This window comes from Poecile atricapillus, chromosome 18 (genome assembly GCF_030490865.1).
Source record: "Poecile atricapillus isolate bPoeAtr1 chromosome 18, bPoeAtr1.hap1, whole genome shotgun sequence".
NCBI lineage: Eukaryota > Metazoa > Chordata > Aves > Passeriformes > Paridae > Poecile > Poecile atricapillus.
Genome location: NC_081266.1, coordinates 10,108,255 through 10,125,050, shown reverse-complemented (window position 1 = coordinate 10,125,050; position 16,796 = coordinate 10,108,255). Strand labels below are relative to the sequence as shown.

Here is a 16,796-nt window from a genome sequence, read left to right as displayed (position 1 = left end):
TGACTAACTGCAGACGGGATTTTGGATTTCCTTGCATTCAAAGGTTTCTAAGAGCAATTTGAAAGATAATTGTCTTCCAGTGTTGCTGGCTGGCTCTTATCTGTTGTCCATTTTGGATACCTTACAATGAATGTAATGATATAATCATATTATGTTTGTTTGCTTTAAATATCTTTCAAATGTAAAGGAATTTCTTTAGACAGATTAATTAGATTTATTCCACTCTGATAGCGAAAAAAGAAGGAAAGAACAGAAAAAATAAAGCCTAGTTTCTTGTTATTCCACTGCAGTACTGTAGGGAGGGAAATTTGTCTCAGCTGTGAGCAGCAATACTACTCAGGGAGCCTTCTTACAGAACGCTGGAAGTCATCAGTGTAAGCAGGCAACTTTTGTAATTAACAGATGTGGGAAAAGAGAAATATTACAACTCCAGGACTGAGAAACGAAGAGATAAGCACTGAGACTCTGCTGACTAACCTAACCTTCATCATATCTTATCTATGGAACAGGGTGGAGTGGTAATATTTTCCACACCTTCTACTTTATAGCCTGCTGAAAGAGCATTTGTAAATTGCTTTGAGATCTTTAGGAGATTTGTTACATGTAATAATTATAATCTCCAATCCCACCTACTGTTTCAATCTCATCTGCCCTTACAAATGAACACAGTTTATACCACTTCCCATTCTGCCATAAATGCTTCTCCATACAAATGTTTCCTTTCACCCCAGAGGCATGAGCACTTCAGTGGTGTGTGAAAGAATCATATATAGCTGTGAACTAATGGCATTTTAACATGAAAAGAACCTGGCTATTCATTCTTGTGTTATCATTTAGGACAGTAACAGCCAATTTTCAAATGTTAATTTGAATAACAGCATCCATTCAATTAATACTTTTCATGCTACTGTGCATATCTTCATTCAGAACTGCTGGGTTATGGTGCAATGATGCTTGATCTCATTTGGCTAACGTGTAACTGTGGTTATGGGGTAAGACAGGGCACTGTGAAAAATCCAACTGTTTTCCTGAACAGAGAGACATAAAAGACGCTGTTTCACTTCTGAGAAAGATGCAAAGCAGACAGTCATCACCATTTGTGGTTCTCCTTATGGTACATTCCTTCTTCTTGGTCACCCTCATTGCAACGGCTCTAAAAATGTTGTATTGTTGTTTTGTTTCAAGAGAGGGCAAAGCAAATAGAACAAATTGCACCTGTGTGGGTTGTAGGTGACCTGCTGGGAAGGAGCTCTGCAGAGAAGGACCTGGGGGTTCTGGTGGACAATATGAGCCTGCAGTGTGCCCTCATGGCCAAAAAGGGACCCTGGGGTGCATCAAGAAAAGTATTGACAGGAGGTTGAGGGAGGTGACCCTGCCTTTTTACTCAGCCCTAGTGAGGCACATCTGGAGTGCTGTGTTCAGTTCCAAGCTCAGCAGATGAAGAAAAGCAGGGAACCACTGGAGTGAGTCCAGTGAAGGGCTATGGAGATGGTGAGGAGACTGGGGCATCCCTCTCATGAGAAAACTGAGTGAGCTGGGCTCACCCTGGAAAAGAGACAGCTGAGAGGGGACCTCATCCATGTCTGTCAGCATCTGCAGGAAGAGGTCAGGGAATGTACCAGGATCTGCTCCGTGAGGCCCAGAAATGGGACAAGAGGCAACAGGAGGAACAGATACCCAGGAAGCTCCACCTGAATGGGAGGAAGAACTTCCTTGTGCAGTGATTGAGCACTGGAGCAGACTGCCCAGAGAGGCTGTGGAGCATCCCTCACCGGTGATATCCCAGAACCATCTGGACACAATCCTGTGCCACGTGCTCTGGGATGGCCCTGCTGGAGCTGGGAGGTGGCACCAGATGACCACTGTGGGCCCTTCCAGCCTGACCCATTCCATGATTCCATGAAACAAGAAGGGGTGGAAGAAAGTGAATGGTACTCACAAGTTCATTGTAAGTAGGGTCAGAGCCTCTTGGAGCTGTTCTTGTTTTCCTTCGACTGACCTCATAAGGATCTGGCAGAAGATAAAATTCAGCGTGTGCACTTGGGGCAGAGCCATCTGGGAGGTGCTGGAAAACAAGAAGGTCATAAATATGAGTGTCCATGTTCTAGCAAAGAAAACAAATAAAAAGTACCAAATGAAATCTGTGTTTTTAGCAGACATAAAAACATGTTGCATTTTCAGTATTCTCTGGGCTAAACTGGAGCGCCAGTGGAATAACAAGCATTAGTAGAATTCAGCTTAAAATGGAATCAGGAAAATAAAAATTAAATAACACAGAGACAAGGTAAAATTATCTGTCTTTAATATTTTCATTCTGATGGAAAAAATCCTTAAGCCTCAATCTACTCTAACTCATCTTAATCTGATACAAAGTCTGGCCTTTCCACTTTCCAGAGCAAGGCATAGGAACTGGATTTTAGATGGCAAGCTCCTACTGATTTTAACCCCCAAGTATCTGTGCTGATATTGGGGAGACCGATGGTTTCTAAGGGTGTTTTGTAAAACATATTGCTATAGAAGAGCCAGGAGCATTTCCTGCAGCAATATGGGCAGAACAGGATTCTTACAGCAGCCTTTCTGATCTCACCCATCACACAGCTGCAATCTCTAATTTTCCAGTTCAGGTTACTGAATGATATTCCAGATATTCCATCTTATACGGCAGCAACTCGAGATCAGAGACAATCTATTAACCAGGCTCAGTCATCAACACCAGCCAGTGCTGGTGGGTGGAGAATTTTCTGATAACTTCTGAGGAGCTGTAAAGTCATTCCTAAAGCAGATTACAATTACTCAGGAAACACATTCTATTACTTGAGGCTTCAAAAGAACACACAAGAAACATAAAAATTAAAAACTACGGAGCAGGCACGTGTCACTTAATGCTTGGCTTATAATTAAATACAAACCCTTGTGTTGGTTACACAGTATACAGTCAGAAAGCACAAAATGGAGTGTATCAAAATATCAATAATTTTGATCATATAATCAGCATTTTAGACAGGAAGTTTGCCTGTCAGCACCCAAGCAATGCAGTGACATGATGCAAATGAGAATACAGGCAAAAAGAAGAGAACTTAAAACATTTGGAGCCAATGAACCCAAAGGATTATACAGGCACTTGCATTTCTATCTCCTGTTGTAGTTTTACACCTGGCTCAGGATGAAGAAATTTCTCAGATTTTGATTATTCACAGTATGTGTCTGGAAATGTGGGGCTTTCTACAGCATTATCAACAACATATCCCTGGGATAGAAGAAACTGCTGTCTCCTAGCAATAAATAATTTCTCTGTTGGGAAGGAAAACAGTGCTTGTGTGTGTGAACAACCAGTTCTTGCACAACAAACCTCTGGTTTTTGTTATCTGAAATGATCCTTCAAGGCAAATGATGTGGTCTACTGCAAAGCTGATTCTTGCTACCATTAACATCATACAGCATCAAAGGATGCCCCACTCAAACCATTACATATTGTCAGCACTATGGGAGTGATTAATATTGCTATTGCTAAGTTCCCCAAAGCACATCTGATTTAAAATTCCCATGGGATTTAGATAGATGGGATTCAATAGCCAATGTAAGAGAGCCATTAAAGGGCAATGGAACTAAAGGGTATTTTCCAATGTGGCCACATTGTTAATGCAGGATTTATAATTTACACTGTCCACTTGAAAACCCACCTCTGTTGATTTAGGACTGTACTAAAACTTCATTGAGGATTACAAGTAACAGTAAACAGAGCATCTCTTAAAAATCAGGAGGGAGAATGAAATGCAGCCCTAAGTCCCAGTCCAAGGAACCAGGATCCTAAGTGCAATCTAGATCTCCACTTCTCAATGAATAGGTAAACATCACTGTAACTTGAAGGTCAACTGATTTTAGTTGTTTCAGACAAAGGAAGGAACCAGGCTGAGGTGACAGGCTCCAAAGGTAATGTGGTTTAACAGGACATGGGTGTCCAGAAGTGGATGTGATTAACTGAAAAGGAGTCAGGTAAAACTGTCACTGTGCTTTTGAACTGCTCTTTCTCATGTTACCTTGCCTTCAGCCAACTAACCTTCCTCTGTCAGCTGATTCCTCCCAAAATTTAAGGGAGGCACTTTGCAGCAGTGTTTTGGCTGTATGAGATGGACTGAAAACTACTTCCTCACTATCTCTTTGAATGTATTTAAATCTGTGTTCAAAGAGGTGAGTGGGAGGAGAGGGTCAAGAGAGAAAATTAAAAAAGAGAACATTTTAGAGATTCAGACGGGAAAACTCGACGGGGGAGCTGTTGCTCTGGATTATTTCAGAACTAAAATAAAGCCCCTTTTCATGAATAGTAGCAATCAGCAGTCAGACTGTTAGAGGTAACTTGATGTGCAGCCACCTGAATTCCAAGTAGACATTGTAGTTCTGATTATTGGTTTTTTTCTCCCCCACTTTAGAGGTGACATTTCCCTCCTTCCTCCTCCCTTGCTGAGGAAAGGCAAACAGGCTGCTCCAAATCCCACTATTGTCCCAGTTTTCCATCTGCAGAGGCACTGTTATGCCACCAAACAATCAAAAAAGCTCATATGATGAGTTTATGTCGGTTTCTCTTTTGATTGGCACAAGAGCTGAATTTCTCTTCTTGTGAAGAGCCTGCTTAACCATAGGATTTCTTGAGGCAAGACTTGCAATGGAAAGAGTTGTACTTTGCTAGACACTTCCTAGCAGGAACAAGGAGTGATAGTGGCAGTTTGACTGTAATAGTGCAAAAACAGGGCTTGGATTAACGTGGCAAAAAATCTCTTTTAAAATCATAAGTAGGTGGAATTTGAAGCAAACTGTTTTATTAAGACAACAGACATAGCAGGCAAAAAACCCCCAAGTTTTGGGCAAACTAATCCTCTCCTAGGGTTTCTGAGTTGAGCACTGAAATAAAGAATGGAGGAAACATCAGAAATATTTTTCTTACTAAGGATTATGACTTCTGTCATATTACAGTATCACATTTAGTGATCACTTCTAACTCAGTCTGCCCTGGCTTATTTATAAATTTAGGTTAACATGAGGAATACCTGACCAAAACCACAGAATCCCAGATGGGGTCAGGCTGGAAGGGCCCACAGCGGTCATCTGGCCCCACTTCCCTGCTCCAGCAGGGTCATCCCAGAGCATATGGCACAGCATTGCATCCAGATGGTTCTGGAACATCTCCAGTGAGGGATTCTCCACACCCTCTCTGGGCAATCTGTTCCAGACTCTGGTCACCCACACAGGAAAGAAATTCTTCTTCATATTCAGGTGGAACTTCTCTCTTTGCAGCAAAGAGTACCTGCTCTGATAGTTCAGGATAGAAACAGAGTAAGATTTCTAGCAGACTCATAAGTAGTTCTGAAATCCAGCAAACTCCCTCTTTATTCTTATTAAAAGTTTTTAAAAAATCAATTATTTTTGTCCATAGTCCAGGGCAGAAGGAAAATCAAAGGGTACCTTGGGAAAGTCATTTTGCACTTTACAAAACCTTTATGGCTTGAATGGACTTGTGATCAAGGTAACAGAAAAATCCTAAAGTTTTAAAATGAATTCTATTTGTGTTTAATTCTGAAGTAATTTTATTAACCCAAAAATAAAGGCTTTTACTTCCTTAAGAAGAAGCTACTCCCAATTTAAATTACTGTCTTAAATCTTTCATTGTGTTTGTTTGCAAATAAATCCAAGCTATAAAAATCTGCAAGACTGTAAAGGTGTAACACCAATGTTGGAGTCTGAGATACAGACTGTGTGCCCTTGTTTTTAATTTTTAGTTCTGGGATTCAAGAGAACACTGAATTTCATATTATATGAAATTCATGAGCATGTTTTCATGGTGATACATGAAAACAAATGATAAAGTTAGATGAAAAAAGCTAAAAGTGTAGGTGTGTAGATTAGAAAGTTTCTTAAATCACTGGGTGAAAAAAAATAGTTTAGAGAACAGGAGACAAGATGGAGGATTTAGGGTGTTGTCCCTTGTCCTTTCTTCTTTCTTCTTCATGTTCTTCTCCTGGAGGTTTTTGGGTAATAGTTAGTGATTGGATAGAAAATGCCGCAGTGCATCACAGAGGTGATGGGTCATTGGGTCATTAAGAAAAATAATATACGTGTCTATTGTTAATTGGGTAAAAATAGGTATAAAGATAAAAGAACTGCGTAGTTCGGGGCCATTTTGTGTATCAGACACGAAGTGTGCCACAAGGCCTTGTTTGTACCATCAGAAGAAAGAAATGTACCAGATTGCAAAGATTAACCTTGTAACCAGCCTGGAGAGACCTGTTAAGTTTTGTAAGGATCCTTCAATAAACACAAGAAACAAGATTCTAACAAGCTCAGGAGTTTTCTTCGAATCATAAAGACTGAGATAAGTGGAACTCCCCACGAGGGAGGATCCCAAAAGAATTCAGCCCAAAGAAGGCTGGGAGACTAGAGAAAAGTTGTAGACACAGAGAATAGAGCCCAAGGGAGGCAAAGAAAGAGAAATTACAATACCCTTTTGTAGAGTTATCAGTTTATAAAAACAAATTTAATGAATTTAAAATTAACTACTTAGAAGAACATGCTATTCTGACAACTTGCTGACTGTGTAGCCAGTGCAGAATTACAACCATGAGCACTGGCTGAACCAATCTGAAGAAGCACAAGATCTCTGCCTCATCTCTCAAGTCTCTCAATATGCAAAAATTAAGTTGATGAAATAACAGTGATAAAACAGTGGCAGCAAAACTCGTCTGCATTAGAGGAAGTTTAATATATTGCAAGGGAAACGTGACTAGCACTCCAAATTAATTAAAACAAAACAGAGATCAGCATCACTAATAGCAAAGTAAGAGAAGTACTGAACAAAGAAAAATTCTCAAAGTGATCAAATGGAAAAAGGAATACAAAATTCAATGAAAAGTCACAAGTCTAAATATAAATACATTGCAGGCTCTGAGGAATCACTTGCAAATGTGTAGAGTAAAAAGGGGAGAGACAGGCCTATATCTCAAACCTAACACAGCTCATATTTCAAACTTCAAAATCAGAAAGCTTTTCAACCAAAAAAAAGCCCCAATGAATTAAAAAAGAAATAAAAACATTCACAACAGCTTTTGAAAATGAATGCCATAGCACAGAGAACTATTGGGTAAAACAAGCTAACAACAACAAAAAGAACCCCATAAACCAAATAAGGGAAAAAATGAACAAAACCAAAAAAATAATAATAAAAACATCTAACAGGCCTTTCAGCTCACAGAGAATCTGGTTCTCCTGAAAGTACCCTATAAGGTCACTTGTTAAAGCTGCTGAAAGAAACTAAGGTGCCAGAAATGAAGAGATGGTAGTGGTTCACAACAATGAAAGGATGCAAATTAACAAACCTGCAAGGACTTGAGCTCACAAACTCTTCACCCTGATTTCAAAGAGGGAGTGAATACACAAGTTAAACCTTAGCAGTATTCCCAGAACCATGGGTGCCATTCAGGATGACAAGAAGGGCCCAGCTGAAGGATCACAGAAGATTTACACAAGATTAGGAACACAAGCAGTAAAATAGCAAGTGGTATTTCATAGTGGTACTAATGAAAAAAAACCCTCTCTATTTTACACAGGACAAGAGGGAATGGCTGCCAACTGAAAGAGTGTAGAGTTACATTAGGTATTGGAAAAAAATCTTTACTATGAGAGTGGTGAGACACTGGAACAAGACAGACAAGAGAAGCTTTGGACATCCCTTCCCTGGAGGTGTTCAAGGCCAGGTTGGATGGGGCTTTGAACAACCTGGTCCTGTGGAAGGTGTCCCTGCCCATGGCAGCAAGATGATCTTTAAATCCCCTTCCAAGCCAAACCATTCCATGATTCTGAAAAATCCAAGAGGGGGCTCTGAGACGACCATTTCTACTATGGAATAAAACCTTAGCAGTAACAGTAATATAATCTAGTAATAGATACCATTTCATAGACTGGTCATCTCAGAGAATTCACTGAAAGTTTTGTGTGCATGTATGAAACAACACAGAGCTTTTAATTAGTTTTTAAAACAACTTGTGGAGAGTTGGTGTGGGGTCAGGGGTGAACACAGAAACCCATCAGGTGCAGTTAAACACAAAGATATGAGCTCTGACTCTTGAAGTCACTGAACCACAGACAGCTGCTGGCCAGGAATTCTTGTGCAGGTTCTCCAAAAAACCTCCAAAACAAATCCTCACCTCTGGCAATCTGTTTCTGTCAAATGCTGCAAAAACCACTAAATACACTGTTCAAAACACCTTGAACACAGCACACGACAAACTGCTGGATAATAATATAATATAATAATAAATGTAGGGGAGATAATCTCTCCTACATTTGGCTGCTTTTCACAGTTACATGAAGCCCAGTGGGAATGATGATACAGCATCAATGGATTAGAAACCAGGGTTTTGTATTTTCAAACTTTAAAACTAACTTCCAACAGTTTTTTCTATTCCCCTGGCTTCTTCACCTTTTCAACAAGGCAGGACGTGATCCACCCACTTGTGACACAGAGTTGACTTTCACTGCCTATTACACAAGCCTGCCAAATAAGAACATCTCCCTCCAGCAGGCCAGAGCTTTACCCTCTGTTCCCTGTTTCCCTGGAAACTGATGCAGCATGGATTGTGGAAGGGAGAGTAGAGTAATTCTCAAGCCACAGACACTGAAAGATTATGAAACCAGTGAACAGGATAATTAAACTCTGAACGATCCACAGCTAATTTGCAGTTGAACTTCCCTACACAACACAGGTCTGTAATTATAAATTTCCATCAGATACTTGATACGAGTCTGTGTTAGGGGGGTTTCACAGACAGATGCCTGAAACAGGGATACTATTTATTATATTCAGACAACAAAATTCACCAGCCAGGGTGTAGCTGTTTAATTTTGTTGTCAGCTGAATCACAGGATCCAGCAGAGTGGATTAGCCCCTAATAGCACAGGCTTTCCTTCTGTCCAAGCTGCCACCAGCTCAGCATTACCCTCCCCAAGAACTCCACGTCAGACACCAACCTCCTAAAGCTGCTGCAAGCAAATCTAATCTCAGTGACAGTTCAAATAAAACCAGCACAGATGAAAATCATCACATTCTGCCTTTCCCTCTCGTTAAAACAGATTTAACTGATTTAATGAGCTTTATACTCTCCTCAATAGGAAAAAGCCTATATACATCAATAAAAACTAGAGGGAGCAACACTTGAAAATGCTTTTTTTAATTGACTTTTGCTTTCGGGACAACAGTCCAGGGACGAAGTTTCATTATCACTCCAATATTTCATGTCCTTCAAAAAGTACACAATTTATTCTCAGGATACTATTCAAACATGATTCACAGGAAATAAACTAAAAACAAAACCACAAGAAAATCAACAATTCAATTGGATTTACAAGAGTAATAAAAGTCTCTTCAGTTTTGAATCCTCCAGTACAAATTCTTTTAAGGTAGTATACACCAAGAATATTTAGTGATTATATTTTCTTAGAATACCCATCTTTAAAATTACTAACACTGATGTACATTCATGTGTATTTACAGTACCTTTAAGAATAGAATAGTAAATACTGGAGCTTTGGTTTCCTGTAAGTAAAAAGCTCATTATCATCCAAAGAACTTAAAAAAAAGAAAAATCACAGGAAATTTGAGAGGTAAACTGTACGGTATATTACATGCTGAAACCAAAGTACAAAAACCCAGTTAGCCCAAAAAAGAAAAGAGAAAAATTAATGAGCAAGACAGCCTTCAGTGAAAGCCAGAGGCAATTCATTCACAGCTTGTTCTTTTCATCAGCCTCTGATGGGCTTTTCTTAAGGCTAAGGTATTACTTAGAAATATCCACACAAACACTGAAATACAAACAGTCATAAAGCAGCACTGAAAGTGAAAATTTAAAAAAAATGTTCTGACATCCTACTCGAAAACCAGAAAAATAAAAGAAAGATCAAATGCTTTATTATACACTGATTATTACATGAGAACATGATTACTTTAATCCTCTGCTGAAGAGATGAAAAGAACAAATCAAAATTTGCTTGTGTTTCGAAACTGCTGCTGATTCTGCACCTTTTAAGCCATTTGTGACCCAAGATTTCAAAGCAAACTGCTTGAAACTCAGAAAAAAATCCCTAAACAATTGCATAAATTCAAATAAAATAAGAAAATATGACAAACTGGTTTTGTTCTTAACTGAAAAGGAAGAAAATTATATAAAAAGACTGAATTACTTTCAGTAATCCAGTTTGAAAAAGAGAAGTTTGTACAGTTCAAGTTCAGGCACATTGTGAGTGTGCAAACAGCATAAACGGACAAAACCTGTAAATGTGTTTATTCCAACTTGTCTCCAAGTTTCTCCGCCCAACAGCAGCTCTGTCTTCTGCAGTGGATTGTACCCAAAGAAATCTGTAACTGCAATGTGCAGTTTGACAGACAATGATTCTGTAGACAAAAATCACCACGTTTGACCTACACAACTCAACCATGCACAGAGCAAACCCTCCTGGACCATCTTTATTGTCAGCTACAAAACTCTCCAGCAACCATCTCCAGACAAATAAAAGTTTAACATTTTTATCACATTAATTCCTTCATCTGAAAAAATATCTATTGTGTTAGGTGCCTTTAAACAATTTACATAGAGCTACAAGGCAATATCCTATGCTGCAGTTCAAATAGCAAATTATATCTGAAAACCTTCAAAATAATAATCTAATTTACTCTGTATATAAACATGTAGTATTGCAGAATAATTATAAAAGAGCATTAATTATGGATTAATACTGTTTCTTGGTAAATCCTTAGCTGCTGAGACTATAATGCTGAGATATTACAGTACTACCAAATGAATCATTGTGCTCTCAACTGCAGAGCGATGCCAACAGAGCTGAAATAGGTTGGCAACATCCTGCCACTAGAGAAAAACAAGAATTTGTTGTATTTCCATAGCAAAGGGTGCCTTACAGGTGTTGACATCTGCCAAATGTTGTACTTGCAAGGGCTAATGAGACAGCAGCGTCAACTAACCCCCAGCTATTAATTGAGGATTATTAATTGAGTATGACAGGATTTTTTTATTTGTCCACCTACACCAGGACAGCTCCTGAGGCACATACTTGCAGCTTCCAGCTCCCAGGAAGTCACACCACAGCCCATCAGGATGTGCTGGGATACACAGGATTGCACAGCAGTACTTGAAGATTCACTGACATCTTTCCCCTGTTTTGAATAATTCATTCAATGTGTAAAGCAAACAAATAAAACACAACTCCTGTTCTAAACTCCTCACCCAAACACTCCCTGCTCAAGAAAACCCAGGGTCTGAAGTTCAGTAATTTGTTTAGAACTGGAAGTTTGACAGACAAAGAAAAAAGTGCTTTCCCAAAAAGTAGGTTTCAATTAATGTGCTAAAACCCTAATCTCTCTCTCTCTCTCTCTGACACAAGGTGTCCTCACACTTGTATTATTTTTTAAGATTAAATTAAATAAGATACAGTGTTCATACTGCACCAAAACATCAAAAACAATCTATGAACAGTATTAAAAAAGTTAATTCTGCTGTAAGTTTTAAAACAGGTGCTCCTACTAAATGTATTTAAGGGAAAATACTACCATAGTCTGAAAGTAACTTTTTGTTCAGGTAAGTATTACACATTGTATTACTAAATTCTGTTAAATATAGGAATTGCAGGGTGTGTTTGTGCTGGGGTTTTGTTGCTTTGTTTTCTGGGTTGGTTTTGTTTGGTTGGGTTTTTATTTATTTTTTTATAGCTTGTAATAAGTTAATATTCAAAGAAATCCTTTACTTACTGCTCCCAGATTTTAGAGTTACAATTTCCTTTAGTTTTTATATCAGGAGGTAAAAAAAAAAAAAAATCAATCTCCACAAGCAATAATCTAGTACTCCACTGCCAACCCACGGAAATAGGAACCGTCCAAAGAGCACATTCAGATAAAAAATGCTACCAAAAGCTTCTTAGAAATACCAATATCTGAACTGCACACATAGAGATATTTTCAGTGTCATTATTGTATGATCAATCAAAATTACATCACCACTTCACATTTCAAATGTGATAAAGAATGTCCTGAGTGTATTAAAGAATGTCAAAGTGACTTGTTTTACTTTCATACAGGGGTATTTTGATTCTTTAGAGCTACATTGTGGCCTACTACATTTTTCCTTTTTATTCTCTTTAGACAAACTGTTTTAGATTTTGTGTGCTTGAGAAAGTTGACTTGAGTGCAAGTTGACTTAGAGGCATTTGAATTTCCTTTTGAGTGTGAAGACAGAAGTTACCTTTGATGATTATCACATTTATTCCTTCTGGATATGAATTTTAAACCCTAAATTTTTATTTTAAAGACCAGACCAAGCATTTCTGCTCTTTTAAGACCTGGTAAGAGATCCTCCAAACAAAGTGTCAGCATTTATGCTTGCCTGTAACACATATTTCCTCCAAAGCTTTTGATTTTATTAACTCAAAAGTAGCATTAACCCTCAAATACTTCATCCAAGTTTTAAAGTTTGGAAGCAGCTTTAGAAAGATGACCTGACTGGTATCCCCTCACAGCAGCTTTCTGGTTTAAATTGTGTACAGAACATTTATGCCTGTTTGTGGATGAACACAGGTTAGTGTGGCAACAGGTCCATTCTAAAAATCAGTCCCAAATTCCTCTTCACTCTTGGAAACATTAAGAAATTCTACTTAGTGCCAACTTCCTTCCCCAGAATAACCCATGTTGAAGTGATTCAGATATGAATAACCTAAACAGTTGGAAAAACAGGTTTTATTCATGATGCTAAGTACAATATAATTATTAATTGTATGAAGTACATCTGAGAATAATTACATATAAACTAGTGCTCTTTGGCACTGCAGTACTTGGCATGGTTTTTACAACTTCAAGTCATTTCACCTGGAAAATCTTATTCTTGTGCCAAGGAGTCAAATATGTCCTGCATTAATATTTTAATGTGGAACATGCACAGCTTATTCACAGAAGCATGTGAAAGAAGTAACCTGATCTGCAGCATAAGCTAATATACAAATGCAACTTTAAAAAAAATAACAATACCCCACCAAATAAAAACTTAATCCTATCCAAGTATTTAGCTTGTCCCAACAAAATGAATCTCACAACATAAGACAGTCTACATTTATTAAAATGAGCCTCAAATGTTCTTCCTGGCTTGAACAGCAAGAGCAGGAAGGTTGCTACAAGAATGGGTCTTACCCTAAGCAAAAGCCTTTTAAGTAGTAAAAGAGACATGAGGTAAATTCCTTCAAAAAAAAAAAAAAAAAAAAACAAAAACCAAACCCCCCAAACAGTCTCACGTTTGTTTGGTTTAGACTTCATCTCAAGTTTCAAAGATGCTGAGAAAGGACTGCTGTGGTTTATCCCCAAAAATCCTTTACATAAATTTTTATACGAAGAACAGAATTCGCCTTCAGAGCATGGAAAATAAAAATAGTAGGTTTCCTGGAGAAAGAGACTTCTTTCCTCTGGGCTATCTACTCAGGCTGGGACAGAAAGGAGGGAGAAGGAAAGAGCCAGAATGGATTAAACAGTCAAAAATTTCTGTTCCTAGCAATAACAGAATTACTCTACCTTTTAAATCTTGTATCATTACAAAAGTCATTCTTTCTTCTTCTGAATCAATAATTTGATTTAGTCACACTGATACACCTGTAACCCACCAGTGACCTGGGCCTTCAAGACACATAAGGATTTAGTCAGCTCCAGCAGATTTACAGCCCAAAAATGCAGTGAGTTAGAGATTTCATTAGAAAAGTGCTATATTATTTAACATTCACAGCACAGGTATTATGAAGTTCTTCCATAAAGGCTAATATTTTTACCAGTCTGTGAGTTACATATTCTTCAGAAGATATTTCCATCTATACTCTGATGACTTTAAAGTGTCTGATATGATTGGCAAAAAATATCCAAATGTTTTCGTTAACAGGAGGAACATGATAAACAGATTATAACTGCATTTTCAATATGTTCCTTGAATTGGTTTGGACACAAAAGTCAACACTTCCATAATGCAATGAACTATTTCCATTCCCTCCCCTACATTCAATCATTTCAAGGACATAAAAAGCAACATTTAAAAATATTTTGACACTTGCCTCCCCTTTAGATATATATACACTAACTGGTTGAAAGCACAGTTACCCAATGAAGCCAGTCATGCTTTTTTTTTCCACAGGAAGGATGAAAACACCAAATATTGCAATTCTATTTACCCCTGACATACCTACTTTTCCCACATCATCCTCATTTGTGTCCCCATTGCATTTTATTCCACATCCTACTCCAACACTGCTTTTTTGTCCTCTCAGTTCACTTCTAAATTTATGCCAAAGTAAAATGTTAAACTGGACATCAAGTGTGTTCTCACAGAAAATTTGCAAAGAGAAGAGAATATTGAGAGCTTGAAAGAAAGACTGGAAATACCACCTGATTTAAACAGCCTGAATAATCTCTGCTATTAAAGCCAGGCAACATTAATGACAGATTTCTTCCTAGAATAATCCTAGTCTTTATGTTCAAATTCACCTTAAGTAATCTTTAACATATACTATTTATATACCCTGTATTTATAGGTTGTGCATCCAGTACTCAGACTTGTGCAACAGAGAAGCATCACCTCTTACTCAGAGGCTGAGCTACTCAATCTCCTCTGAGAAATTCCACACAACCAGGATCTGAAAAAGAAAAACCTCTCCTGAGCCAAGCTGCTCAGCATAAGCCACGTCCCAAAAGGTATGGATGGCATCCTTGCTCCAAGTCTGGGAAAAAGCTGACAAGAATCTCCCCCCCTCCTCCCTCTTGGCTTTAATGTGTTTGCCCACATATTAAGTGAATCCAGCTCCTCCAGCAAGCACTGGGATGGGCAGGAGAACAGGCAGTAAATGCTGCCATCTACCAGAAAGTCAGGAGTTTTCTGTTTCAGCTGCAAGTAAGAAAGCAGGGAGCTGGGGGGAAGGCAGAGGAGCTGCTGGGTAAACACAGCAGCCAATTCTTATTCAGTCGTAATCTTTAAAACATAAAAGCCACTAAATAAAATCCACAAGAAAAAAAAGACCCTCCAAAAGGTGGAACCCGGTCCAAGTATGGAAAGCAAAAATGTAAAGCTGCATTTCAGCAGGCCAAGAAAAATTGCCTCTGGCATATGGCACAAAAATCGAACAGAGGCTTGCTCCAAACAGACAAAATTCTCTTAGAATCTTAAGAAGAGGTTTGATCTGAGGAGGCAGAAAATACATTTAAGACAGGCAAAACCACAGTAAAACACGTTTTTCTCACTGGAGAAACCAAGTTCCCCTTAGAAGCACTGAAGCATTTCTTTATAGGCAAGAGAGTTATAAAGCGTCCCAAAGCATGTCACTAAGGAAGTTTTATTTTGGAGAACTCATAAGTGAACTGCAATAAAACCACCTGGTTAAATTAGTATTTTAAAAAAAAATATTACTTTAAAGTAATATTAATTATTCTAAGGAAATAAGGAGAAGAATTAGTAATATGACATAATGGCTGCTCTTCACATGTAAGAGGATGGTTTTATCCAAAGAATGTGGATACCAAAGGGTGATCCTGTCTGCTTATTCACTTCTCTGCTTTTTTCCCAGTTCAGCCTCTATTGGGTGGTTATCGGGTATTAAGAAGAATATAATTATCAGGTATTCAGAGAAGAACATAATTAATAGAAATTTCAATGTATAGAGTATACCGTGAAGAAAATTAGTATCACCTCTGCAGGGGAAAGCCTCTCACATTTATTGTAATGGAATCATATTAATCAGAGCCACATGGTTATCTGTAAAAATGTGATTTTTATTTTTTTTAAGTCCTTCACTCAGATCTCTTAAAGAAGTCTCACAGTAATGAAACAAAACCTGAGCCCCGTGTATGTACAGGTAGGAATATGCAGAATACGGGACCCATTATACTCAAGATATTCATAAACTCCCTGAAAAAGCAAGTGAAGTGCACAGGAATAACTTGCACTTGATATAAAATTATTCAGGACAGGGAAATTTGATTGAAGAGGGCTGCTGAGAAAACCCACAATAGCCTGTGCCTGAGATACAAGATAGCAATTGAAAGGGGTGCATTAATTGAAAAGGGATTCTTACAGGGAACAGAAGCGCAGCCAGGCATCAGGCTTGGATTAGGTGCTGCCTCTCAGAAAAGGGCTGGAAAAGAAAAGCCCAGAGGCAGTCAAAAAGCAAACATGGAACAGCAGCCAACCCTGTCACCACGGAACTCCAGGGGCCATGGAGATGCAGCATTGTGCCCTACTCCAGCCCCAGGGACAGCAATGAACACGGAGGGTCTCTGAGAGCCCGCGGTCACCTGCACTCAAGCACAGAGAATGGGGAGGAGGCACACGAGAGAAATGGCACAGACAAAGCAGAAAGACAAACTGGGGAGCCACACTGAAAAGTGATACTGAAAATTCCTTCTGCACTCATCATCATTCATCATGATGGATGGATGGATGGATGGATGGATGGATGGATGGATGGATGGATGGATGGATGGATGGATGGATGGATGGATGGAGGGATGGATGGATGGAGGGATGGATGGATGGATGGATGGATGGAGGGATGGATGGAGGGATGGATGGATGGATGGGATGGATGGATGGATGGAGGGATGGATGGATGGGATGGGATGGGATGGGATGGGATGGGATGGGATGGATGGATGGATGGATGGATGGATGGATGGATGGATGGATGGATGGATGGAGGGATGGATGGAGGGATGGATGGATGGATGG

At 38.8% G+C, this 16,796-nt stretch overlaps 1 protein-coding gene across 1 annotated transcript in view; it reads right to left on the bottom strand.

Moving 5' to 3' along the window:
* Window positions 1-1,845: 1,845 nt before the first annotated feature.
* LOC131586214 (pleckstrin homology domain-containing family A member 5-like) overlaps window positions 1,846-16,796 on the bottom strand; it is a 60,302-nt gene continuing 45,351 nt past the window's right edge. The window contains 1 exon segment of the mRNA XM_058853103.1: window positions 1,846-2,065. Within this exon segment, the coding sequence (XP_058709086.1) occupies window positions 1,936-2,065 (130 nt within the window). The 3' untranslated portion in view covers window positions 1,846-1,935.